This window comes from Mus caroli, unplaced genomic scaffold (genome assembly GCF_978045245.1).
Source record: "Mus caroli unplaced genomic scaffold, Mus_caroli_1 scaffold_2, whole genome shotgun sequence".
NCBI lineage: Eukaryota > Metazoa > Chordata > Mammalia > Rodentia > Muridae > Mus > Mus caroli.
Genome location: NW_028227257.1, coordinates 25,718,080 through 25,745,985, shown reverse-complemented (window position 1 = coordinate 25,745,985; position 27,906 = coordinate 25,718,080). Strand labels below are relative to the sequence as shown.

General features: G+C 49.5%; 1 protein-coding gene across 2 annotated transcripts; it reads left to right on the top strand.

The window, feature by feature from the left end:
• Positions 1-1,141: 1,141 nt before the first annotated feature.
• On the top strand, positions 1,142-27,906 carry LOC110289924 (BPI fold-containing family B member 4). 2 transcript variants are annotated; one of them, XM_021156333.2, is made up of 17 exons: positions 1,142-1,266; positions 3,391-3,511; positions 4,380-4,442; positions 5,160-5,673; positions 6,597-6,701; positions 7,342-7,485; positions 9,802-9,865; positions 10,219-10,279; positions 11,169-11,260; positions 12,730-12,933; positions 14,594-14,647; positions 16,738-16,908; positions 20,067-20,134; positions 21,857-21,899; positions 23,777-23,840; positions 25,625-25,701; positions 27,646-27,906. In XM_021156333.2, exons 2-17 carry the CDS (start codon positions 3,406-3,408, stop codon positions 27,667-27,669), a joined length of 1,854 nt encoding a protein of 617 aa, XP_021011992.1. In that variant the 5' UTR covers positions 1,142-1,266; positions 3,391-3,405; the 3' UTR covers positions 27,670-27,906. The 2 variants fall into 2 exon arrangements, with proteins under 2 accessions (XP_021011992.1, XP_085685134.1); XM_085829008.1 differs by having other exon boundaries at positions 4,380-5,673.

Genomic DNA, 27,906 nt, shown 5'->3' with positions numbered 1-27,906 from the left:
GCGTGACAAGGAGCAGGCGAGAGCATAAGGAGAAGACGGGGTGGGGGTGGAGTTTTGGGTGTCAAGGGAAGCCTGGGCAGAAGACTGGGTAACTGGTGCCTCTATGGGAATAGGGAGTGATGGGGGCAAGGAAGGAGGGAACTTTGAGTGAGGGAATGTTCTATAGTGTGGTGAGATGCAAGCTACACAAATACATAAAATCATCATAGGCTCGGGTTTTCACTGTGGAAATTTATATACAAAATAGTAGCCTGTGTGTGGAGGTGGATAGTGTCACAGTCGGCTGTTAGCACAAAATCAGAGGTCAAGGGCTCACTAGTGTCGTGTAGAAAGTCTTGGATTCAATCCACAGCATCACACAGACCAAGTATGGTGTGACTGGCTGCAATCCCAGTGAGGTGAAGGCAGGGTGCTCAGGTTATCCTCTGCTACATGGTGAACTTGAGGTCAGCCTGGGATACGAGAGGTGATGTCTCAGTACATACATTAAAGTAATCATGAAAAGAAAAAGTGGCTCCATGGTTGGATAAAAAATGTGACAAAGCAGGTACCACACACATGGAATGCATGTGTTGGTGAGGCTGATGAGAGCTGGCTGGTGTGTGGCACTCACTGGATGGTTCTCTCAGCTTTGCTGTACATGTGAATTCTTTCCCCTCATGATGAAACCCTTGAGTGGAGGGATCTTCTGTAGCTCTAAAACATTTTACCTGTGAGCCGACCCAACGAGAGCAGTTAGAACCATAGCTATCTCCCAGGGTCTCTAAACTGTGAAGTCAGTATTACCTCCATTCGTCCTATAGAGACAGAATAGACTTGGAGAGAACAGGGTCACAGAGCGAAACTGAGACCTGTGAGGTGGAGCAGGTCCAATCTACCCACCGGGCACCTAGAATGGGAAATATCTGCCTTGAGGGGGGATTAGAAACCAGATGTGCTCACCCGAAGGCCTGAAATCTCCAGGAACATAGCCAGATCAGGGCGATAAAGCCCAGCTCATGTGACACTATCCGGAGCTGAACACACTTCTTGGAATTAGCCACAAACCACAAACTCTTGTGGTTTTGGGGCTCAACGGTCAAGTTGTAGAGAAAATCTGAATTCCGGTCTTATAATTCTAGTCAGTCATAATTACATGGCCCTTCTCTGTCCGGGTCCCCACTCAGACTGTGGCCACTTTATAAAGCTGATCTGTGACCAGACTCAGCCCACAGCAGAGGCCTGGGCAACAGACCTCTGAGGATTCACTTGCACACCCCCTCAAGGGTAAGGAGGAGTTCCGTCCCTGTCACAGGTCCAGGCTGGTAGTGGAGGCTGAGGGATGAGAAACCCCACCCTGCAGGCTGTAGGGGAGCTCTGCCAGGAGTCAGGACCTCAGATAGCAATAGGCCCAAATCAGGACACACATATGTATGAAAAAGCTGTGCCCAGCTTTCCCAGGGTGTGGGCCTTCTGGGGATTTTATTATCTCCGCGATGCTTTTCAGTTACTTGCTAGTACTAGAAACACCTCCGACGATCCCCATTTAAAACAAAACAAAACAAAACAACACAGAGTTCTTTAGGCATGAGATCAGGATGAGATGAAGAAGACAGAACAACATGGGCATATTATTTTTAATAGTCTAGTATAAATGAGTATTTTCCAGTCTCCTGGGATGAGATGTGCAGATGTAGCTCAGAAGTGTTGTGAAACTTGAAGAGTGGCAGGGGCAAGCTAAAGAGAATGTCTAAGTGTCAGAAGTCAATGTTAGCCATGGAAGGCTGTGGTGTGCTGATGCTCTGAGGCAGATGAACGAGGAGCCTGGGAAGATGGAGTGGGTGAAGGATGACAGGCAGGGAGGCTGCCAGTGTTTCCGGCAAGCCAACCAGCTGAGCCCAAATCAGGTGTCACCGCATTTCTGCATGCCCTCCCTCACTTCCTGAGGTTCTGAGGCCACTGTCCTAAAACAAGAACAACTTGCATGGCTTAGATATCTCACTTTTGTGGTTATGAGTTAAAGGTCTTTTGTCTAAGGACCAGAAACTTGATAAACTGGGATCCAGAGCCATGTTCTTAAGCATACGGTGTGGATCCCACTGCTCTAAGGGAAGGAAGAGTATTTGTTGGATGACTGGAAGTATAGAAGAGTACCTTGATGGCTGTGTTGGTGAGTGGAAGAATGGATGGATGGATGGATGGATGGATGGATGGATGGATGGATAGATGGATGGATGGATTAATGCATGGTGGAGGGATTAATGAATGGGTGGGTGGATTAATGGATTGATGGATGGATAAATTAGTGGACAAATGGATTGTAGTGGTTCTCAGTCTGTGAGTTACAACCCCTTTGGCAAACCTCTATTTCCAATAATATTTACATTATTACAGCTATGGTGTAGCAATACAAATTATTTTATGGTTGGGAGTCACCACAATGTGAGGAATAGTATTAAAGGGTCACAGCAGTAGGAAGGTTGAGAACCACTAGGCTAAATGAATGGGTAGATATATGATTGGATAGTCTAGATGCTTGCATAACAGATAGAAAAATGCATGGGTGGATGGGAAGGTAGATGTATAGATGGATGTATGGGCAAATAGATGGGAGAGAGTGGGTTGGTGTATGGATTGATGTGTGGCTGGTTGGGTAGGAGAAGAATGAGTGAATGAGAGGTGGGGGGATGAGTAGGTGGACAGGCATTGGAGGGAGAGCTACAAAGAGCTGCTAGCTGCCAGTGTGCTTCTTGTGTTGGAATTCCCATCTCTCCCTCCACAGCTCAATCAGTAAATTCCATCTTGGCTAATAGATTTCTATACTCTGGAATAATTTGCTCAATGAGTATTTCTGTCACTAGATTTTTTTTTTTTTTTTTTTTTTTTTTGGTTTGAAAAATTTTAAAGTAGTAGCAGTAATTCTGGCCTATGCTCTACCGTGTGACTCTTGTCAGTTTCCTGTCTCTGGATCTTGGAATTCTAATATTGCTTCTAGGCTGAGGGTGCTTATCTCTGCTCGCTGGCCAGAGCTGGATGGATGAAGGAAAAGGAGGACAGGTGGATGAAGGAAGGAAGGAAGGATTGATGGGTGGATGGATGGACAGATGGATGTGTGAGTGGATGGGTGGATGGGTGGATGGGTGGATGGATGGATGTGTGAGTGGATGGATGGGTGGACAGATGGATGTGTGAATGGATGGGTAGGAGGATGGATAGGAGAACCAATGGATGTATGAGTGGATAGGATAGACAGATGGTTGGGTAGATAGGTGGATTGGTGAGTGGGTGGACAGGTGCATAAGTGGGTAGGTGGAAGGACAGATATCAGGGCAGATATATGAACCTGCGAGTGAATAAAAAGATGGATGGATGGGAGAATAGTCAGAGTGATGACACATACTGTCTCAGCAGGAAAGCAGCATCAGTATGTGGACTGCATGGTTTGTGGCTGCTCTGTCTGTGGCAGCTGTGTGTGGCATCCGCCAAGACACAACCACAGTCCTCAGAGTTACAAAAGATGTGCTGGGCAACGGTGAGTCCAGCCCCAGTGAGGGTCATGGGTGGCATGGGAAGGGATGGGAGGTGAGCCAACTCCCCAGTGCCTGAGAACCCTCCCCATGCTAGGAGACCCCATGGTTAGTGGCTGGGGGACCTCTCCCCTTGTGCTGTAGCTTCTCTTTTCTCTCAGATATCACCTCCTAGGCACTAGCTCATTCTCTCAAGACAGTAGACAGCAGAGATTAAGAACTTGGGCCCCAGGACAGGATTTCTGAGATTCAAACCCTACTTATTCAACCCAAGTCTTAGTTTCCTCATCTGAAAAGTGGGCTGAGCCATCTGGAAAGGACTGGTGTCAGGAAAGCTGAGTGGGATGACTTGTGGAGACCCACATGGTTCCTGAGGTGCAGAAGTTCAGGTACAGGTGCCTTTGGACCATAAGTCTTTACTCTGTACCCTGAGAAATGAGGACCTGCCTTGGCCCCCATTTCTGCCCAGGGCTCCTGTGAGGATGCTGCAAGATGACTTCCTATCTACTGATCTGAGAGCCTCATGTGCCTTCATTTCATCAAATGGAGGCTGTTGCTCCTGCCCCGGCTGTTCCCCAGGAATTTATAATTTACGAGAAAGTAGACTTTATCAAGCCATGAAGTGAGGGCTACTTAAAAGGGAGAGAGAGAGAGAAAGGAAGCCCACAAAGGGCTGGAATCCAGCTTCAGGGATGGGAGTAGCACCCAGGACGTGAGCTCCCTGGGTGTTGCTCTGTCTTCTTGATCTATTGCTGCTTTTCCCCAGGGGAATGGGGTAGCAGGATGAGACCCCACAGGTGGGGTGACACTCTCATGTGGTACCTGGGGACTGGGAAGGGGAGTCTCCTGGCTGACGCCTGTGCCTCTCCACAGCCATCTCAGGCACAATTCAGAAGAGTGACGCCTTCCGCTCCGCCCTGAGGGAGGTGCCCGTGGGTAAAGCCCGTGGTGATGGTGGAGGGCCCTTCTTGGGTGGACTGCTTGGTGGAAGTGAAGGGAGCAGTGGTGGGGGAGGAGGTCTCTTGGGGGGCCTGCTTGGTGGGAGTGGAGGAGGTGGTGGTGACCTGTTGGGTGGAGGCCTATTGGGTGGCAGTAGCAGCGGCGGTGGGGGGCTACTAGGTGGTGGTAGCAGTGGTGGGGGGCTGCTGGGTGGTGGTAGCCATGGTGGAGGTCTGTTAGGTGGCAGTGGGGGACTGCTGGGTGGTGGTAGCCATGGTGGGGGTCTATTGGGTGGCAGTGGGGGACTGCTGGGTGGTGGTAGCCATGGTGGGGGTCTGTTGGGTGGCAGTGGGGGGCTTCTGGGTGGTGGAAGCCATGGTGGAGGACTGTTGGGTGGTGGTAGCCATGGTGGGGGTCTGTTGGATGATGATGATAGCCATAGTGGAGGGTTGTTGGGTGGTGGTGGCAGCCATGGTGGTGGTCTGTTGGGTGGCAGTGGTGGACTGCTGGGTGGTGGTAGCCATGGTGGGGGTCTGTTGGGTGGCAGTGGTGGACTGTTGGGTGGTGGCAGCCATGGTGGTGGTCTGTTGGGTGGCAGTGGTGGACTGCTGGGTGGTGGTAGCCATGGTGGGGGACTGCTGGGCGGCAGTGGTGGCCTTTTGGGTGGTGGCAGGCACCGCTATGATGACTACAGACGAGCTGAATTCCCCCGAGGTGTCGGTGGTGTCCCGTACAACGACTTCCATGTCCGAGAGCCTCCCCCCAAATACACCAATGGCAGACAGCTTGGTGGCAATTACAAATATGGTCACATTGAGGCGAACGACAACAGAGCTCAGCTGGGGGGCAAGTACCGCTATGGGGAGATCCTGGACTCCGATGGGAGCCTCAGGGACCTACGGCATGAAGACTACCGTCCTCAAGACAGTGCCTACCACCGCGGCTCTGGGCGGTACAGATCCGCCGCAGACTCATCCTCGGTGGGCAGGCTCTACCGGCGCGAACTGAGGCCTGGAGAGATCCCAGCTGGTGTGGCCACTGGGGCCCTGGGCCCCGGAGGCCTGCTGGGCACAGGGGGCATGCTGGCAAGTGAAGGCATTCTGGCAGGCCAAGGGGGCTTGCTTGGAGGAGGTGGTCTTCTTGGAGATGGAGGACTTCTCGGAGGAGGAGGTGTGCTCGGTGTGCTGGGTGAAGGAGGCATCCTAAGCACCGTACAAGGCATCACTGGGTAAGGACCTGAGCTCCACTTACTGAGCCACAAACAGGCAACCATGCCCTGAGGCTGAGGAGAGGTTAGGACTGGACATCTTGACAGGCTGACATTATACAGTTTGTAGTGTTCACATGAACGATGCCAGAAGCCTAGACCCAGCACTGCCTCTTGTATGACACTAGGACATTCTTTTCATCTCTCTGTCTTTCAGTTTACAGGAATGTAGGATGATCAGCGTAACTCAGCATGTGAAGAAAAAAGAGTCAAGGATTTAAAACTATGTGACATATACAGCATATGCCATATACTATACTATACTATACTATACGCTATAGCATATGCTATTGTCTCATAATGAGATGCATTAGAATTATTAATTATAATTATGTTTTATAATTCCAGCCATGCCCAGGTTCCCTGCCATTGTCATTTAACTCGACAAATATATTGTGCTCTTATGATGTGAGGGACACTTAGTCTGGAGACACACACCTCAGCTCCCAGGGAACTTGCTGGTTGGTGGGGTGTGTGGGATTGGCAAAAGAAGCTGGACCTAGTCAAAGGGTTCATAAGGACTGGCAGAAGCTTCTAGTGACTAAGAATGCACAGAATGGGGTTCAGGGCAGGTAGGTGGCTTCACACAAAAGCACCCTGGCTGAAGTTTGAGGATTGTGCCGGAAGGATCCAGCAGGGGGCAGTGTCTTCACAAAAGATTCAGAGGAAATGAAGGGTATAGAATTGCAAACAGATGCCCCTGCGGGTGGGAGGTTTGGCCATGTGTTTTCTGCCTTGAACCTTTCTATATTTTGCCCATGAACCTCAAGTATCTCTGTGATAGGAGGACAGAGTATGGGGAGCTGAGGAGGCGGAGTGAGGGAGGGTGTTCTGTGGCAGTGGATGGCAGCAGTCTCCAGCTCATCTCTCTTGACTGAATGCAGGTTGCGCATCGTGGAACTTACCCTTCCCCGGGTGTCTGTGAGACTCCTGCCCGGTGTGGGTGTCTACCTGAGCTTGTACACCCGTGTGGCCATCAACGGAAGGAGGTACATGCCCTAGGTCCAGGAGAGGTCCCTGACAGAAGAGCTTGGGCAAGCTACCTTGTCTCATCACGTGTGGTTGCTGCATCCATCATGGTGGGAGGAGAGGGAGACCAAGTGTCTGAACTCCAAGTCAGCCTGTGATGGTCCCTTCAGCAGGAAAGGCAGCCCGGGGTGGTATTCAGGATCTGGGAGTCTGGAGGTAGAGAGTATCTAAGTCTACTTAGACAAGTCTCCTAATGCCACCAAGTCTTTTTGAGCTCACTAGCAAGGCCACTTTCCTCCTGGTTGGCTGTGGCCATGGGGAGAGTGCCTTCCTAGTAACCCAGTGTGGGGACCTTAGAAAGTGGGACTCATTTCTTCGGGGTGGGGTGGAGTCACATCTACAAAATCAGGATGGTTACCTTACAAACAAGAGTTTGTAGCAAGCCCTGTTCCCAACCTTTAAAATTCCCACTGGCTGAGGATGAGGGAGATTTGTCCCGATGTCTTGAGGCAGTGGGATGGTACTTGGTTTGGGGCTCTGAGACTTGATGTCAGGAAGAATCAGTGCTAAGACCTGAGGTGACAAATGCCTGACAGACCTGTGTAAGACAGACGTGGTGAGAGTGGCTGATGGTCTCATGGGTCACCTGGTCTCCTCCAGCCTCATCGGCTTCCTGGATATTGCGGTGGAGGTAAACATCACGGCCAAAGTTCGGCTGACCATGGACCGCACAGGCTACCCACGGTTGGTCATTGAGCGCTGTGACACCCTCCTGGGAGGTATCAAGGTCAAGCTGCTTCGGGGGTGAGTGCAAGGTGGAGAGGGACAGGGCCCTGTAGTCACCCCTCCTGGGAAACAACATGGGCCCACACAGAGACCTCACATACAGAGAGACTGTCACCTACTGGATAATTCAAGGGCTGAGCCTCTGAACCCAGGATGTGGGCATCCATCCATACCTTGCAGAGACCTGTCCAGATTCAAATCTCAGTTCCAATGTTCCTTGTTGTGTGACCCTGAGCAACTCTGAGCCCCAGATTCTGCATCTGGGAAATGGGCTAACTTCCGTTTTTAGGAACCAAGATAATGAGCATAAGGCAGTTGGTATAGAATCTGACATGTTGTCAGAGTTTATGAAAATATATCCCAGAGGGTTTATGTGACCATGAGTGTCCCAACCCATCAGTTTCTTGTCTGCTTATATAGTCATTATACCCCTGATGTGTGTGTGTGTGTGTGTGATTTTTCTGTCTTCTCTACAAAGTGACTAAGTCCCTACCTTTGTCCAGAGAGTTGCCATACACCCATGTATTGGCCAGCATGTTGTCCCCAGGTCATGGAAATCTTGGATGAGGGCACATAAATGGCAGCTCAGAGCACAGTGCCCATCTGTTCACTCCCTCAGTCTTTGGGGTCTCTAGTCCCTGTTTTCTCTCCTGTCTTACTAATCCTTTTGTCCCACCACATCAGCCCGCATCTGTGCAACCAGAATTCCACCTCCCCATCCCCCACCCCCCGCTTCTTATAGCTTCTGTCTGTGTGCTTCAGGATAGATAGGGATAGAGAAAACAAGGTTCCAAGGTCAAACACAGATCCTCCCAGATTTTTGCATTCACTTTGTTCAGAGTGTCGAACGATGAAGGTGCAGCTGGAGCTGGCCATGGCTGCTCACTGTGGCTCTCCTTCTGCTTCCTCCAGTTAGGATATGCAGACTCCAGTGTGGCTCCACAGCCCCACCCACTCATGCACACAGACACCTGTCCTAGAGCCTGAAGCACTTGGCTCTTTCCCTTCATTCAGCTGGGAGATGTTTCTGTACCCAAACGCTCAGTGCGCTTGTCTAACTCCTTAGAGCTGCGAGTTATTCCCGGATGTGCGGTCATTCATTTGCCCACGCTGTTTTACCCATCTGTTTTGGTGATAATATATAGCTGTCTATAGATGCCATTTTACAGGAGGCCGGATGGATCTCCCCACTTCCCGTAAGGACATATACATAGATCAGTGGCACACCATCTCTAACACAACAAACAGTACATGTGCAGCTGTGTGTGGCACCCTCAGGCACATCCCCAGGGACCTCAGGAGAACCAGGACAGGAGCAGCCCCCTTAAGATGGAGCCACTTACAAAGGGGACCAAGGTGCACAGCAAGCCTTGGGGGAGGTGTCCAAGCTTCTGTTTTTTCCGGGATGTTGCTCCTCGGCTTGGAAGAGAAGTGGGAGTTGGTTCTTCGTGGGGGAGGGGTCCAGGTACAATGTAAGGGGTGAACAGGAGTGGTGTTAAGGACTGAACCCACCAGGGAGACTTTGTGTCTGTCTGTCTGTCTACTTGTGCATCATCTGTGTGCATGACCTGTCGTTGGCTTTTGTTAGCTGGGGTCCAGGTGAGCACTGGTGACCCACTGTGGTCAGGTTTCTGGCCTCCTTCCTGCTCTATCAAATAGCTCCCAACACCCAAATTTTCAGCCCTACTTACCTGACCTTGAGTGTGAGCCCAGTGGGCACATTTTCTTAGCTAGATTTATCCTATTGCATCCATACATGTTTTTTGAACCTATGGAATGTTCTAGATGCCATACTGTGAGCTTAGATAAAGTCGTATATTCATTTGTACCCAGGGAAAATGACAAGCCAATAGCCCTGCAGAAGATGGAAGGAATTAGAGGGAAGGTCTGGGTAGCTAGGAATCCGGGATGTCCCAGCCTTTCTAGTATGACAGAGGCTTGATATCTGTGGTTTGTGGAAAAAAGGAAGGAAGGAAGGAAGGAAGGAAGGAAGGAAGGAAGGAAGGAAGGAAGAGAAAGGAATAAAGGGGAAGAGAATTTAAAGAGAGAATAGAAGAGACAGTGGAAGAGAGAAAGGAAAGGGAAAGGGAAGGAGGAAGGGAGGGAGGGAGGAAGGGAGGGAGGGAGGGAGGGAGGGAGGGAGGGAGGGAGGGAGGGAAAGAAGTTTGCTGTTGGCCTATGTAGACAGGCCTGAGGGAGAGCCCTCTGTCTGGTGCCACTGTCCAAGGCTCAGGGGCTCTCAATATTCAGAGCTGGAACCAGGCACTGGTGTGGCTGGACAGCCCAGAGCCCTCCATGCCTGTAAGTCTCCTCACCTTGCCCCTCCCTCTGTAGGCTTCTCCCCAACCTAGTGGACAACTTAGTGAACAGAGTGCTGGCCAACGTACTCCCTGACCTGGTAAGGATACCCGAGAGGGGTTTGTGTCTCCAGGGCCACACAGGGGACCCAGTGGGCTGGAAAGGGCCAGGGCTGCCATGCTCATGCTGGCTGGGACCATAGAGTGGCAAGACGGGAGACCCAACCTGAGCACCCACAGCTCTGGACCCCAAGCTGGGGTGCTTTTCCTTTTGAGTGACAGTTCTAAATTTGTTTCCCATCTTAAATGGGAATCAGGAGAGATCCGTTCTCTGGGGCTGTGGTGAGGACACGGCCCACAGGGAACAGTCAAGCCAGCCATCCCTCTTGCTGTTTCTGCCATGTTGCTCCCCAGTATCCACACCTCCTGAGCTCTCTGGTGTCTCTTTTCACAGCTCTGCCCCATTGTGGATGTGGTGTTGGGTCTTGTCAATGACCAGCTGGGTCTCGTGGACTGTAAGTGTTCCTTTGCTGTGGTTGCCAATGTTTACCGATGACTGCTTGACCTAGCCCCAGAGACACTGCAGCAGCTGAGAGGAGGGTCCAGAGTAGTGGGCAGATCTTGTACACCCCAGAAATTCTACAAGAATAGTCAGGCCTCCCACATTGGCTGTTGCCACACTCCCTTAGGGCCTGGGAGGCGTGGCCTAGACAACAGTCAGAATTCTGGGTGGAAGCCTGGCTCTGCCCTGGCAGCTATGGAAGCAGAAAGTGTCCTCATTCTTTAAAAGAAGATGGTGCAGACCCTTACTAGACCCCCAGGACCAGGCTGCAGTGCAACCACCAGTCCTGGATTTCTGAGATGGTTCCTGAAAGCAAGGCAGCCCCGTAGCATCTTCTCCTGCATGACAGCACCCACAATGCTTCAGCCTTTAACTGCTAGGGAGCCCATGTCTCATGGGACACCTTGAGGATGACTTATTAAGACGAGGAAAGAAAAGTGAAGAAGATAATGTGTTTATTACAAGCAGTCATGGAAGTGTAGGTCCAACTGAGGGCACACTGTACAGCCTTAAATGTCCCCTCGTACACTGTGCTTCACAGCTTACAAAGTTCATCTCCATTGGGACTTCTCTCCCGACTCTGCCACAGAATCTAAAAGGCGATATTAAATACACTTTCCAAAGGTGGAAGTGAGCTCCAGAGAGGTGCAGAGACTTGTCTGTGGCCACACAGCAAGGAAGAGTCAGAGATGGGGTTAGAACAAAACTGGCTCCTCCTTGAAGCATAAGCTGGGTGGCACCTTGGTCCACGCACCATCCCCAGCCACATCCATAGGTATGGGGCACATAGGTATGTTTTTTTAGGTAATGGGCCGTAACGTGACCCTCTTCTTTGCCCACAGCTTTGGTGCCTCTGGGAATACTTGGGAGTGTGCAGTACACTTTCTCCAGCCTTCCACTGGTGACTGGGGAATTCCTTGAGTTGGACCTTAATGTAAGTGATTGACCGGAAACCTCTCTAAAGTTGAGTGCATGCTCGTGCATACACACACACACACACACACACACACACGCACGCACACCAGGTATTTACACATACTGGAAGCAACATCTGATCAAGACCCTTCATGGATTAGAGACCTTCTAGGACAGAGCTGGGAAGCATGCTTGCACAGCATTCAGTGCTTACTGTGAGCCAAGCATGTCCCAAGCGAGGGCTTCTTACTGATGAGCGCAGTGTGCTCTCAGAACTGCAAGACTTGCTTTTCTGGCACAGAGAGGTGGCTCCATTTTTAAGATCACACAGCTAGTGATTGTATGCTTGGGCTCTGAACCCAGACATCCTGCTAGTGTCTGCAGCTGCTGCTGGGTCTTGGGTCTGCTGGAGAAGCACTGGCCCTTAGCATGCTAGTCCAAAGTTAACAACCGGCTCTTAATGGTTTTCAAAAGTCTGGTTGGCAATGTTTGCTGCTTTCCATAGTAGGAACACTCCCACAGTGGCCAGTGTCAACCTGGGAAATAGGATTTCACTGAGAAGTTGGGAGATTGGGTCTTGTGAACTGGGGTGAGCAGGTCCTCCAGCACCCCCTGGATCTGACACCCACTGTGCGTGGGTACTTGTGCCAGTAGGCCATCCCGGGGTCATGTGGGCATGATGCTCCCCTGAGCCTTTATCACAGAGATGTAGGTCCATGCCCGTGTCACAGGGCTGTACAGAGACATGCTTCCTGGCTGGTGCCCACTCCTGAATGAGAGGCAGGGAATAGAACAAAGCCTCTGCTTTGAGGGAATTTCTGATCTATTGCAGGAGAAGCCATGAGAAGTCTTTAAGCCAGCGGGCAGTTACAGACCCAGTGCCATGACAGAACCTAAAGCAGGGACTGGGATGCACTTGCAAAGCCAATGAGGGCTTCTAAGAGGAGGCAACCCCTGAACTGTCAATGTGTGCATGCACGGGTACCAGCACCATCCACGGCCTTTCTGATTAGAAGAATGCAACGACTGAGTGGGGATGGTAGGGGTAGTAAGGAGGTGAGAGGGGGCCTGGCCAGGTGCTGGCCCTGGTGGCTGAGGTGCAGAAAGAAGGTGAGGGTAGAGTAGCTAACCTCTGGGTCCAGAGAAGTGGAGCATCGCACAGGCCATCATCTCGGGAGATGGGTGTACCAATGTGGACGGTGGAGGTTCAGGGCTGTGGACACATCAACTCACTGTGATGGGCTGAGACATTGGATCTGTGCCACAGTGCAGGTATGCATGCATGTGGGTGTGTGCCTGCCTGTGTGTAGTTGTAGTTGTAACTGATCATAAAGCAGGAGCTGCCATGACCCCCTTCCCTTTCAAGCAGAAGAAGATCTGTCCATAAGAGGAGCTCAAAATCATGTGTGCTGCCAGGAAGCACTGTCCAGACACCTCCTTCCAACCTCCAGACTCACTTTCTTCCCTCCCCTTTCTTATTCTCCTCAGACTCTAGTTGGGGAGGCAGGAGGTGACCTCATTGACTACCCCCTGGGGCGGCCAGCTATATTGCCCAGGCCACAGATGCCAGAACTACCCCCCATGGGCGACAACACCAACTCCCAGCTGGCCATCTCGGCCAATTTCCTGAGCTCGGTGCTGACCATGCTGCAGAAGCAAGGAGCAATGGACATTGACATCACTGATGGCATGGTGAGTCAGCCTAGCAGGCCACTGAGGGGCTGGCCTGGCTCTTTCCTAGCCTATGCTTTAGAGGAAGGACTGAGGATGGTCCTGCCTTTTATTCTGTACTCCAGTTAACTGTTTTAATGGTGATCTACTCACACATTCACTCATCTACCCTTCCACCCATCCACCCATCCATCCATCCATCCATCCATCCATCCATCCATCCATCCATCCATCCATCCATCATCTGGCTATCAGAGCCTCTAACGTGCCTCATAGGCATGACAGTAAGCTGCTTCTGGTCCCAGGAGGAGGCAGTTGCCCTCTGTTTGATGTGGTTTATTTCAGTCCTTTATTAAAGGAATAGCATATTCACATGTGAGCATCTTAATATGAACATTTAGAACTCTTTAAGTTGGTCAACATGTATACACAAATAATCAAAAGAGGCATAAAAACAAAACACCAGCTTCCCGAAGAAGCACGCAGGAGCCACTCCTTCCGTCCTTTAACAGATTTTCGATCTTCAAAACAGCTGCAGTGCAGTGCAGTCATGCTTATACACGCTTCACCCAGTTTACCAAATCCTATTTTGCCACATGCAAATCATATCTATCTATTCAGATACCTTCCTTCTGACTTACCCAACCACTCACCCACCCACTGTTCATCCATTCACTGTTTATCTATGTACTTTCCATCCATCCCTCCATCCCTCCATCTCTTCATCCATCCACCCGCCCACCCACCCACCCACCCATCCATCCATCTATTACCCAGGCACCCATCCATTATCTCTGTCTATCTACCTATACACTTATCCATTATCCATCTATCAATCTACCAATCATCCTCCAATACTCTGGGGCAGTTTGAGGATTTGAGATGTGGCAGTATGAACCATACATTTCACAGCTTCTCATAAGCATGAGCTATTTAAAACAAAACAAAACAAATGACAACACAACAACAACAACAACAACAACAACAACAACAACAAAATCACTTCCCAAAACATGGGAATCTGTAATTCTCCCAAGAAGAAAGTGTCCACTTAGGTCCAGGGCAGCTAGCATTCTTGCAGAGTTATAAGTGTCCCTATTGAACATGTGACCAGGGCCCTGCCATGATAGTGCACCCATGCAGGAGGCAATGACTTTGCTTTATCTGCTGCATTGGTTCCATGGTCACCATCTCTCTCTCTCTCTTTTCTCTCTCCTCCTGCACTCCCTCCTTCCTTCCCTTCCTCTTCTTCTCCTCCACACTCCTCTATTTCTGACAAGTGGTACTGCCTTTCATTCTTGAGGTTTTAGGAAGTGGGTAGACATGAAGGAGAAATGAAGGAACTTACAGCAGAGACCAAGCAGATGCTAGGCTGTGCACATGAACTTGCCCGGGATTTCCTGAATTTTATAAAGAATTACCAGAGAGGAAAGATTTGGGCTTGCCTTGACTACATTAGACCATATGTGTAGATAGACAGCCTAAGTGGTTGGCCCCATCCACTTAGCCATACAACTGCAATGTGGTCTACACAATGTCCACTCTGGAGTGTATTCTTGGATTGTTGGACTTCCCAAGGGATGTGTCTGTTTTAGTGTGCACTGGAATCTAAGTGTGGTGTCTCAGCACCCATCTGTCCCCATCATCTCAGGACTCACATGACCTTGTCTTTGCCCCACAGTTTGAAGATCTCCCTCCACTTACCACTTCCACACTGGGGGCCTTGATTCCCAAGGTATGTAAGCAATCCCAATGGTGTCCCTGTCTCTAGCTTCTTTTCTGTCCTGAGGGGAATGTTTCCGTGTCACTGGAATATATAGTTGGTGCTCTGCAGTTTTAAGTGGTGCTGCTTTGGTTAAGTGAAAACAAGAGTCATGGCTGAAGGCCTTTGCAGACAATAATGACACTGGAAATGACTTTGCCTCTTCATTTGGGCAGGCTCTCACCTGGCTCCTTGGGGCTCAGGATAGATGTGGATACCAAATTCTGGTGAGGGGACAAAAGAGGGTCAAGGATGACATACCCTGAACCCTGGTGTAATGGGTCTGCCTGCACAGTCTTGCCTTGGCCTGGCTACTCCTGGGCTGGGTGACCATGCAGTGATGGAGTTTCAGCTCAGGTTCTTGCATATGTCAGACAAATGCTCTCCCCTCTGTGTGACTTTGGACATAGTCTTAGCATTTCTGAGTTTATTTTTCTCAGTTGTAGAAAAAGGCTTGTCCAGGTTGTCCAGAGGGCCAGCCAGGGCTGGGCACACATAAACACAGGGCAGTTCTGGAGGAGTTGTCAGGTATTTAGAGAAAGGCATGACTCAGCATATTACAGCTGCCAATGACCTCATCTTTCTAAGTCTTTGTTTATCTCATCTGGAAATGAAGGCCCAGAGTGGGCGTTTGCAGATGTTAACAGCTATTCTTGCTGATATCTATAAATGTCCTTTCAAGTGGCCCTGTAAAGGCAGAACGAAGGCCTCTCTATTCCCAACTCTAGTTGTGGGCATCAAAGAACTCCATGGGTAGGAGAGGCCACATGGAGTGGAGGATACTCCTTTAAAGCCCTCTGTATCATTACCCATCTCTTTCCATCTGTCACATTAGTTCAGGAGATAGAGAATGGAAACAAAACTCAGCAAGTGATCATTACTGCCCTCGTGTGGTTGGCGTTTGAATAGCAGAAGCAGCATTCTGAGTTCTAAGCCTCTGCAGTTCCATCATGGACCTCTGATACAGGACCACTTCCTGTGCACCCTGCCCCTGATATCTCATGAGACTGCCCCAGAATCCCCTCTTTCATTGGGAGACAGATCCCGTTCTCAGCTGGGCAACAGGCACAGAGAGATCACACAGAACTCAGAGCCCGTTTACAAGAACACAGGGCTTTAAACGGCTCAAAATGGTCTCAGGAGTTAAAGCTAGACAAGGTGGCAAGTGACATGAGCCAGAGAGAACAGCTTGACCAAAGCTCAGGTGGCCTCCTGGGGCGCTGCTGTTCTGGGGACACAGTTCCAGCTGCCTTGGGGCCTCTGAAGGAGGCATTACTAAGTCTCAGAGACATTGCCTCTTTTGGTTGGGTTTTTGGACCCCAAGTTTCTCTGGGAAAACATCCTGAAAATCTCTATGAATAACCAGTTGGCCAAATGTCTGCTTAGTTGGTGTCCATGCCCTATTTGTTTATGGACCAAGAGTTCGTACAGAAGACGATCAGCCCTCTTGTGTCGTCTTAGGCATAATCGCCCTCATCTCAGCCATGAGCAAAATCTGCTTGAGTAGCAGTTGCTTCCTGTGCCCTCTGAACGTGTCCAAGGGTTCGTGCAGTGTCCAGGGCCTGCTTTCCATATTTAGAGTTTTACATGGAATTGACTGGGTATTTAGTAACGGTGAAAAAACTGTCTTTTAAAGAGCTGTCCCTTCAGCACGTTAGCTTTGAGGAGATGCTCTGCCCTCCCAGGTTCCTGTACTGGGGTCCCCAAGGGAACCCAGCCAGTCCCTGTTGGTGAACTCTGTACTTTAAGATGATTTGGGGGCTCCCTTCACATCCCAGGAAGAGTGTAAAGGGACCTGCGCCCTCTGCTGGTCGTGGACAGTAAGCTGTAAAAACAGTTGTCCCTGAGGCTCCACCCATCTTGTCACGTGTAGTTTGTGTGGCAGTCTCATGTGAGGAGATCAGAGAGAGCAGCCTCTTGCCCTACTCATCAGCGGATCCATTCCTTTGCCTGGAAACCCCATGTTGAGGAATCTTCCCACCCTCTGCCCACTCTGTTTGGAGGTTGGCTGACAAAAGTCTACTCTTGATAACTCTGCCCACCCAGTCTGGTTCCGCCTACAGGTGTTCCAGCAATACCCGGAATCCCGCCCACTCACCATCAGGATCCAGGTGCCCAACCCCCCAACTGTGACACTGCAGAAAGACAAGGCGCTGGTGAAGGTGTTCGCCACCTCTGAAGTTGTGGTCTCCCAGCCCAACGATGTAGAGACCACTATCTGCCTCATCGATGTGGTATGTGTCTGATGGAGAAGCCCCCTCGCTCCTGAGCTATGTCTAAAGACAGAGCCATAAGGTCTCCCAGGCTCCCTGCCTTCTTTGCATCCCCACAACCCCATCAGCGGTTGAGCCATCCAGCTTAGGCGACAGGGAAGCTGGCTTATATCCAGCCTTTATCACTTTGGCTGTGTGACTTTGAGTTGGTGGTTCCCTGTCTCTGGGTCTGTTTATTTTCTCTCCTTGAGGAGTGTCAGCTGGGCATTAGTAAGCTTCTTGGAGCAGCTTTGGGGATATCACAAAAGTCTTGAGTGTACCTGTCAGTGTTCAAACAGACCACATAGGCAATATTCACTGAATGCTGCTATGTGTTATACCTTCCTGCAGTAACAAAACCAGGGTCATCAGCACGCCTACCCAATCACGCAAGAACCAGCTCACAGACCCATCACCTCATTCACCATGAGCTCACACACTCACCCACTCATACACTCACACATTCATACACTCACACTCATACATTCACACACTCATACACTCACACACCCATATACTCACACTCATATACTCACAAAATCACACACTCATACACTCACACACCCATACACTCACACTCATATACTCAAAAAATCACACACTCATACACTCACACTCACACACTCATACACACACTCACACACCCATACACTCACACTCACACATTCATACACTCATACACTTACACACTCATATACTCACACACTCACACACTCATATACACACTCACACACCCATACACTCATACACTCACACATCCATACACTTACACACTCATATACTCACACACTCATACACTCACACACTCATATACACACTCACACACCCATACACTCATACACTCACACTCATACATTCATACACTCATACACTCACACACTCACACACTCATATACTCACACACTCATACACTCACACACTCACACACTCATACACTCACACACTCACACTCACACACTCACACCTATCAGCTCACATAGCCATCAGTTCACAATCTCATACACTTGCACACCCATCACCTACCTCATACATCCATCAGCTCACACACTGCACTGGAAACAATAAAAGTTCTCCCTCCCAGCTCTCCTGAGGTCTGATAAATTCTTGTGAGCCCCATCACTTTGCCGTACTATAGATGACTTCCCAAGGAGTCTTTTAAAATGAAAACAAACCTTCTTCCCTGCTTCCCGAAACCCTCAGAAGGAAGGCAACCTTCTAAAAATGCCCCCCCCCCCAAGTTCTGCAATGTCTCCCCTTGGTCACGTTTCAGCTCCCGATGTTCTTCAGAAAAGTCAGGTGTGGTCTGGCCACAGGGCCTTTGCTCAGGCTGTTCCTTGATGTCTGCATGGCTCACTCACTTGCTTACTGTAGGTTTCTGTTCAAATACCACCTTCTCAACGACTCCCCCACATCTGAAACACAGCTCCTATCTTCTTTGATCACTCATCTAAAATGCAGCCCTCCCATTCTGCATCTTCCAGGCTTGTAGCCTTATCTGAAATTACAAAATACATTTGTGGGCTTGTTGCTGGGTAGAGATTGATCCTATTTATTGTCAGATCCCCAGAGTCCAGCACAGGCCCAGCACATAGTAGGCAGCAAATAAGCATTTTTCAAAGGAATATATGCTAAGGGCCACTCCCTCCTCTGAGCAAGGCTTTTGGCAGACAGTCAGGGGTCTGATCTCACCTGCTATATCTTCACATTGCCTGCAGCTCCAGGACCAGTGAGCTACTTCTAGGCAGGAGGGGTGCTCTTGGCTGAAGCAGGACAAGCCACTGTGGTCAGGGTGAGGGTGGAGATGGAGGGTAGGGGTGTCATCTTTCTGGGCATCATCAGATGTGAGTTGGGGATAGGAGTGTATGCCATGCCTACCATGCGGGTTTCCATCACAGTTCAGGTATGTGAGCCAGCTAAGGGCCCTGACATAGTGACCCACCACGGAGACTGTAGCCCTGGCTTCCTGAGCCTACAGCCCTGCCTGGTCTGGCCCAGATCATTCCACCTCAGCCTCAGTTCTCTCATCTTCCCCTTGTCCAGGCTTCTGTTGTATAATACTTCCCTCTTCCTTGCCCCAGGGCCATTGCACATTCCTCCCCTAGAGCCTGGATGACTCTCCCACCCTTTGTTATCTGCTCAAACCCTGCACCCTTCAGTCCTCAGCACAAACACAAAGCACAGGACAGCTTCCTATGCCAGCTTGGATCCCTGCCACAGGCAAGGGTCCCCAACTCTTCTCTACCACTGTCTACCACTACTGTCCCCTTTGTTGGAAGCAGGCATTAATTTTCATAAGACTGTTTCATTTTATTTTATTTATTAGGGGAAAGCAGTCAACCTCTTGTCAGTGAGACATTTTCCCTCTAAGAAGCTTCTGTTTGAAGAGGCAGAGAAATATAGATACATTTTTGCCTCTCTTAAGGGCAGGGCAATTATGATTGGCAGGGGTGATGTCCAATAGCATCATTAATGGCTCATTTTTGGCAAGTTTCAAGTCTGCAAGTCTCATCTCCAAGGGATACCCACAGTGCTGGTCTTGGGCATGTCTCTGAGAAATGTTCACTCAGCCCCTACAGAGACTTGTGTGAAAAAAGCAGAGGGTGTCAGCTGACTCCTGTGTGCATGCCATAGGTTTGGGGTGCTCTTTGCAGTCTCATGCTTTCAAGGGGCCAGGCCTCTTGACAGAGTGAGTGACTTACCATTTGGGCGAATAGGGCACTAGTGGCCACTGTACACTGTGAGCACTCAGTTGGCAGCAGGAGGTGAGAGAACTCTGAGGTGGAATGATCTGGGCCAGACCAGACAGGGCTGTAGGCTCAGGAAGCCAGGACTACAGTCTCAGTGGTGGGTCACTATGTCACGGTACTTAGCTGGCTCATATCACATACCTTAAGTGTTGTTGGAAACTTACTATGGTAGGCATGGCATACACTCCCATTCCCAATTCACATCTGATGATGCCAAGCAAGAATGACATCCCTACCTCCACCCTCACCCTGACCATGCTTCAGCTGGGAACACCACCTTCCAGCCTAGGAGTAGCTCACTGGTCCTGGATATGCAGGCGCTGTGAGGACACAGCAGTAATGTAATGCTTATGACATTAATGGCACCTATTCTCCCCCACCCCCCACCTCCAGGACACAGACCTCTTGGCTTCATTTTCTGTGGAAGGAGATAAGCTCATGATCGACACCAAGCTGGACAAGTAAGAGGCTCTGTGGTGGTGGGTTTCTGCTCCTCAGAGATGTTTTCTGTACCGAGACAGCCGGTGTTGGTTCATGCAGGACCACCAGGCAGGGGTTGAGGTTGGCTATGTGGCTGTTAGAGCTGGGAAAATTCAAGAGGCTAAATCCAAGAAGCTGCAGAGGTGACTGACTATGGTCCTGTCTGCTGAGACCACCATGGACCAAAGCCCAAGGAAACCTGTTGTGTCAGGAAATGCATCAAGGGTCACCATGGTGTTGGTGACAATGAGTTGCTAGACTACTCTTAGTCCTTTATCCACATGTTGTAGCCTCCCTAAAGGGCTTCACTCTCCTGTTTGAGAGATGAGAAACTAGGGGTCAGAGAGGTGGATGTGCTAACTCAAAGCCATCAGAGTGAAGCTAGGAGCCAGTGCAGGTCCAGGCATCTGCCACTCTGAATGGGCAGCCCTGAATCTAGATTCCAGCAATACAATTTTGATCCAGATGTGATCAGTGATTGGCTGTGTAATGTCCACACAGAGCGCCAGCTATGTATCACACCCAGAAGCTGACTTCCCTGAGCTTCAGTCTTCTCATCTGGCGACAACAGCCTTTATTTCACAAGGTCCATGAGAAAGACTGTCATTCACTGGGTGCCTCTGAATGCTTCAGACACTGAAGGTTCTGGAAATGTCTCTGTTTAATCTTCATCCAATACTGTAGAAATAAGTGTTACTATCACCCCCATTTCAATATTAATGAGACCCTACTTTGAACTGTCAGTTCACGTTTAGTTCAGGATAAGTTTCCTTTTTGGACGGTCAGTGTTTATGACGCCCAGCAATAGAAGACATTCATGTATGATGCTACTTGGCCACCCAGGATGGTCCAGCAGGTGGGGGAAGGGGTGGCCAGCCATGGATGGTGAGAGGAACTGCCATGGGAAGAGCAGGGGCTTCTGGAGAGGAGAGCGTGGCTTTCCACTGGGGAGAGTGACATCAACAGTTTGCAGTGTCAAGGCATTTGGATGGTGAGTTGGGAGGAGAAAGCTGGGTCACCTTGGACCTCTGGATGTTCAGCATGGAATATCTTGGGAGGCTGCTGTTACTCCAGGTGGAAGCTGAACCTTCCTTTTGAACAGCCATAAATGCTCCCTGCCTCCAGGGAAAGTCTGTGAGTCTGTCAAGGCATGACTGTGGGAGTTCACTGAGACCCTATTGGTCCAGAGTGTGAACTCACACCCGGGCCACTCTTCTCAGAGTAGGACAGGAGCAGAGTGCACAGGTTCAGGGTGAATCCTGTTACCTATCTCTACCTCTGTGGCTGAGCTGAAAGAACCTGCAGCCTCAGCCTGGGGTCAGGGGATGCTATGAGGATTAAGGGAGATATAGGTAGTCAGTGTCCACACAGAGCGCCAGCTACGGATCACACCCAGAAGTTCCGACTGTGGCATAGGGATCCTTCATTTAGTTCTGGCAGATATCCCCTCTGCAGGAGGGGAAACTGAAGCACAGAGGGGCGAAGTTCCTAAGATCTCACAACCAGTGTGTGGTAGAGCTGGAATTTCAGACTTATATCTATCAACATTGTGTCTGAAACGTTCTTAGTGCTCAGTACAGGAACATGAACTGCTATAATCCGTTCTGCCAGGAGAGTCTTCCCAGGGATGCTGGAGGAGGGGCTTCTGACAGTTGAGTTCTGGGACAGTATTGATTCTAATGGGACACATTCTTCCTCTGCAGGACCAGCCTCAACCTCAGAACCTCAAATGTGGGCAACTTTGATGTAAGTATTAGGATATAAACATCAGAAAAGACCTTTTGAGAGGTCCGTGCCCTCTGGGCCCAGTCGGGCTTGGCAAGGTTGGGATTTGCAGGGCCTTGTTGATGCTGGTGTTGCCCTTTCTCATGGACGGAGGAGAATGAGGCTGCAGAGCATGCGCAAAAAAGGGGTAGGACGCAAACGCACAGCACCTGCTCAGAGGCAATGGCACCGCTCGCCTTAGCAGATGCCTTGGGACCTCATCCAAGTCCTCGAGGAGGCACAAGGGCAACCGGGTGCCAGAGGCCCGTCTCTCATATTTAAGTTGGGGGGCCAGGGCCCACTCGTGCTGAGTCTCCACTTTCTCCTACAAAAAGGAACTAGAGATATGGACTCATTTCTTTTCTAACTAGCTGACCCTAGTGTGCTGCCTTTTAAGAGTTCACAAACCTGAGATGCTTAGAGTCAAAGACTGATATTCAGCCCCGTTTCTTTTGTTTACTCTTGGGTCCTCCACTCCTCAATAATTACTGGTTTGGGGCAGACTCAGGTGCTATTTGGGCACCTGCCAAGAAAGGCAGGTCCATTAATCTTGTCACTTATCTTTGAGCTTTGCCACCCCCAAGCCTTGCAGCAGTGAAATTGATGTCCCCAGCTGAATTTTAGGCAGAGAACCTGTCCCCAGCTTCGCAGCATCCTGGGTAGAACTCCAACTAGAACAGATGGAGAGGCTCCAGATGGGGAAGTGTACCACATCCTATGATCAAATTGGACTTGCATGGAGTTCCCAGGCACGACATTAGCTGAAGGCTAGCCTTTGCCTCCATGAATAGCTTCTCTCACGTAGTCCTCCCAAACTTCTTGTGACTTAGACAGTTAGTAAATATTCCCCCATTTTCAAATAACAGTAAACTCAGGGACTTTGCTGACTTACTATAGATGATTTATCATTTATCAGAGCCATGGAGGGAGGGCACCGGGAACTGGGAGCCCACACTCGGCCTGTGTAGAACCCCATGGTAGGTATTTGCGCACACTGTTTGTTCTGATTTTCAGTTCCACCCCATGTAGTAGGGATTGTCTACTCCTCTTTGGAGATGGAGAACCCATAGCCTAGAGAGTTGAGGGCAGCTGTGCAGCTGCCTCAGCATCAAGTGTGGCATCAGCTCCAGGACCCCCAAGATGACCCAAATCTGTGGATGCTCATGGTCTCTGTGTAAACGGTGTAGTGTTTGCAAGCGGCCTTTCTTTCTGATCTAGATCATGTGACATGTGACTGTGGTTATTACTTGCATAGCTTAGAGAATCATGAAGAGAAGAAAGATGTAAAACTCAGTTAATGAAGATTCACTTTTGCTGTTTCTGTTGTTGTTACAGAGCCCAATATTGTTAGCCCAGGCTGGCCTTGAGCTCATGGCAATCTTCCTGCCTCAGCCTACCTATAATTCTGTTTTCCATATTTGTGAAGCACATGGGTTGAATCCCTAGCAGCAGGATTCATGGGCCCAGAGGCCTGACTGTTGTGACTCATAACTGAAGGACAGGCAGGCTACAGGATCCCCTCCTCATCCCCAAAGTCTTTGCAAGTGCATCCACTGCACAGTTGAGGAAGTCCAAGGTCAGAAAGGTTTAGAGCTTTCCCACAGGTCCCTGGAGGCTGAGTTGAGGTGCTCCTCAGCCTCCTGGGGAGGGGCTAAGCCTTCTTTGCCACTTGCCTCCTAGCAACCTCGATATGGTCCTTTTCTTCTCTGTACCTAAGCAAGTGAATCAAGCGCACTGAGGGGCTGTGACATGGAGCCTTTGAGGTTCATTCAAGGCAGCACTAGGCCTTGGACTCCAGGTCCCTCAGGGTCAGTCAGAGCTGGCTGCAGCCCTGCCTGAACTTTGTTCTTTTTCCTCAGGTGTTCATCTTGGAAATGTTGGTGGAGAAGATCTTTGACCTAGCGTTTATGCCTGCAATGAATGGTAAGAGTGGGTGCCCATGCTTCTCTGGGGCATGTGGCTTGGGGACCTAGTGACTACTGGCTTATTGGGTATATTGAAGGTGTGTATCCAACAAGTTAGCATTTCCAAGGACTTCATTTAAAGCAGATTGGTTTAAGTCTGTAAAGGCAAATGCTCTACAAGCTTAAAAATGACTAAGAACTAATTTTAGATTGTTTCACTGTATAGTCCAAGTTTGCAATCCTTTGTGCTTTGTCTGCCTACACACTGGGAGTATAGGTGTCACACCTCTGTGCCCAGTTTAATATCTTTACCTTTACTTAGCAGGTAACAAATGCCCACATTTCTGCTGTCACGTTGCTCCTCAGCTCCCACACATGCCTTCTGTTTGGCTGATGGTTGTATTTTTCTGATTCCTGTCAGGATTGTATATGTGTAAAATTTCAAAACACAGAACCAGTATTAGAAGATGCCACCCAGGGATGGGCCATCTGAACATCCGAACATTTAACATTTCCTTCTAAACTTTCTCTCCATGTCTGGCCCCTCAAGATCACCCCTGACTCCTTAAGGGTCACAGCAGTCTAGTAGGGAGAGAGGAAAGTTCCAGGGCTGGACAGAGCAGAGCTGGAGACTCTTGATCTGGCTTGGTACCCTTGAAGCAAGTCCTTTTAGTTTTCCCAGATGTGAGAGATTTAAATGCCTCCCAAAGTAGGTTCTAAACAGTAGCACCTTGAGACAAGGGTTCTTGGCCAAGAGAGACTGGGAAACAGTGTAGTTATCCCTGTAGGCAGGCACCAAGCATCCCCGCTGGTAAGTCCTGCTGGGGTCCAGAGGGCTAACTTCAGTTACTCCCAAACTCTATCTATCCTTCCCTCTACCTTTCTCTTTTCTTTTCTTCTTTCTAGATCATCGACCTGCTTACCTATTAGCCTCTGACTTTGTTTTTAAAGTTTAATTTAATAATAATAATAATAATAATGTGAGTGCAATGTATGTGTGAAGGTATATGTGCCACAGTGCATGTGTGGAGATCAGAAGACAGTTGTCTGAAGTTGGCCCTCTCCCTTTTTCTTTGTATGGGTTCTGGGGATTCAATTCATATCTCCAGGCTGGTGCAGCAAGCCGCTTTACCTGTTGAGCCATCCTACCCTTCCTTCTTTTTGACTCTGACATTCTCAAATCAGACAAACACCCACAGCAGTCACATATTGGGGGCCCACGTGCACCATTCTGTTTCTTCACTCAGCAAATATTTCTCCTTGTTTCTAGTGCTAGGGACACAGTCTCCAAGGAATTGACATGGGCAACTGTAACCAGTATAGAAACAGAATTAATGCGTTTTAGTTTCTCTGGTGACAGAAGTTGGGAGTGGGGCAGGAGTAGCTGCTGCCCAGAGGTATTGGCTAAGGTCTAGGAAGACTGTAGATGACAAGACTTGGGAATAGCCTCATGGGAGGCTCAGAATCCACAGGAGGGGCTGGGGATGTAGCTCACTTGGTAGAGTGCTTCCTGTATGCATGAAGACCTGGGTTCAGTCCCAGTACCATAAACTAGCCATGGTGTTGCATGCTATAGTTTAATTGTTCAGAGATAGAGGCAGGAAGACCAGAAGTTCAAGGTCATCTTCAGCTACATAGCAAGTCTGAGGCCAGCCTGAGCATCTAGAAAGGAACCCCAAAGTCAAAGGGCGAGAGAACAAAAAGACAGCTATGGTCTTACAAATGCTGGTTGCTTCTGGCCAGGCTGCCACCTCTTGGCTTCATGGATCACCACTGACCTGACTCTTCCCACTCTCTTTACAGCTATACTGGGTTCTGGAGTCCCCCTGCCCAAAATCCTCAACATTGACTTCAGCAATGCTGACATTGACGTGTTGGAGGTAAGAAGAGATAAAAGCCGGTGTTCCATTTGGCTCTTACCCTCAACCTTGTGCACCGTGAGAGGAAGTGGTGGTGGGTGGTTGGGAGGGTGGGGTTTGTAGGAGGACAGTGACTTAAGTTATTCCGTTTCAAAGCACAGAACCCGGGCTGAGGAAACAAGGTACAAAGCTGAAATCTCTTATGCTTGCAGCTCCCACTTTCCAGCTGGGAGAGCTGAGGCTCTAAGCAGTACCAGGGGTGCCAATGAAGTATGGCATAGTTCACTGAATACCTACTTTGTGCCACACACTATAATCTCTTGAGCCAACATTAGCTGTATGGCTATTGTCACCAAAGGGCTGAGACCCAAGAACAGGACTGGCATGGAGTACTGTCCTTGTCATCATTTCACCATTTGCTAAGCACGTGCCCCGTGTGCCCCATCATGAGTTCAGTCACAGTCCCAGCTTGGGGCCCAGCACAACTTCCAGCTGACATTTGGACCCTCTATAATAGTGGCCCTGTAATGGTGGACAGTTCACACACTAGGAGAAGGACTGAGTGTCAGCGGGGCAGACCACTTACCCAAAGCCACTCTCCTGGAGTGTGCAGAGAAACAATATGCAGTGACCCCAAAAGCTGCTCCTGCGTGGGGCTGTCCCCACCCCCACCTCAGGGTTTTGGGAGCAGGTGAGAATGGATTTCTCCTTCTAGAACAATGACCCAGGACTATTTTCATGTCAAAACACTTACTACTTTATGTAAATGACGTCTCTTTATTTTTCCTTCATATCCCAGGAAGGGAACTGTATTGATCTGTAAATTAAGCTATATGATTAGAATTTATCCAGAGCACAGGAAGCAGCACAGTATTGAACTCACGTGTAAACACATGTGGCTGCTTTAGAGGTAAGGTCAGCTCTGGGCCTGGCCTTGCAGCCCCTAGTAATGATTTTTCTCATTTAAAAAAAATCTGAATCTAGTCATTTATTTTATCTTTTTCTTTTAATACCATTTTAAATTTACAGAAGATTTGAAAAAAAAAAGTAAGAGCAGATCATTTGAGAATGCCATTTTCCAACTTCCTTTCATCTTAGCATCCTTACATAATTGGAGCCTACTGACCAAAGCCAAGCAGCGAGCACCAGTCCATGGCTCCATCAGGTCCCCTGAGTGTCCTCTGTCTGGCACAGCGTCTGCTCCGGGATGTCCCACATTGCACTGTGTTGTCCTATCTCCTGCAAGTCCTGCCACCTCATGGAGCCTCACTTTTTCATTGGCTTCATGACTGTGACATTTTCTGTTTGTGGGGAGGGCCTAATCTTAGATGGAGTTAATGTTGCCTTGTGGTAGAACTGGGGTTGTCTCTGCCACTGTCACCTTCCAGGACACAGTTTATCCACTCGGCTTCTCCTGGTCTGTCTGGTTGTCACTACCTGCTTCCTGCCAGGCTTGTCCACTGTGAAGCCCTCTGACACTCACACGTACCTTGTACAGAAGCTCACAGATGCCTCCATGGCCCGCCTCCTGCCTCATCCCTCACTTATTTTGGCTCCTCTTAGCATATGTAATTCCTTTTATGCTTACTAATCAGAATTGTTATGTAAGAAAGAGCTGTCTCTCACCTCCCATTACTTCCATGTTACTGAGCCATCTGTTAGAGAAGAGACTCACAAAGGGCATTTTATTCTGGGTTACAGTCTATGTACTATTTATTTCAGTCATGTGTCCTGGATGTGGGAAGGCTGTAGACAGAGGCATACACCCACTTCCCTGATTTGGTTGAAAAGGGAGATGGGGGATACAGAGAAAATTGTCACACACCTTGCTCAAAGTCCTCTGCAGGGCAAGATAATGGTCCACAAGCCAGATAACCCCATTCATCCATGAGATGGCAGGCAAGTGACCAGGGCTGCAGCCAGTGACATCTGCTTGCTCACTCTGTTCTCTGATCTTTCCTGCAGGACCTTCTGGTGCTGAGCACATGAGTGACAGAGGTAGATGACATGAGAAGAAGTCAACCATCTTCAGAGAGGATTGTCCTAGACACCGCCCTGGTCCCAAGTCTCTTCAGCCTTTATCACAGGTCCCTGCCCAACCCTCCCACCCCTTCCCCTTCCTGCCCTTAACCTGGGAAAGGATCCAGCCACTCCCCATTGGCCAACAATGCCATGTTCAGGACAACCTGGGGACGGAGGTCTTGTGCTTTCAATAAAACATTTTAC

Bases quoted from the DNA above. Each gene is read 5' to 3' on its own strand.
- LOC110289924 (XM_085829008.1), top strand. From the start codon at position 3,406: ATGTGGACTGCATGGTTTGTGGCTGCTCTGTCTGTGGCAGCTGTGTGT. The intron at 6,702-7,341 runs GTACATGCCCTA...GGTCTCCTCCAG, and splicing joins GTGGCCATCAACGGAAGGAG to CCTCATCGGCTTCCTGGATA. The intron at 16,909-20,066 runs GTATGTGTCTGA...CCCCACCTCCAG, and splicing joins CTATCTGCCTCATCGATGTG to GACACAGACCTCTTGGCTTC.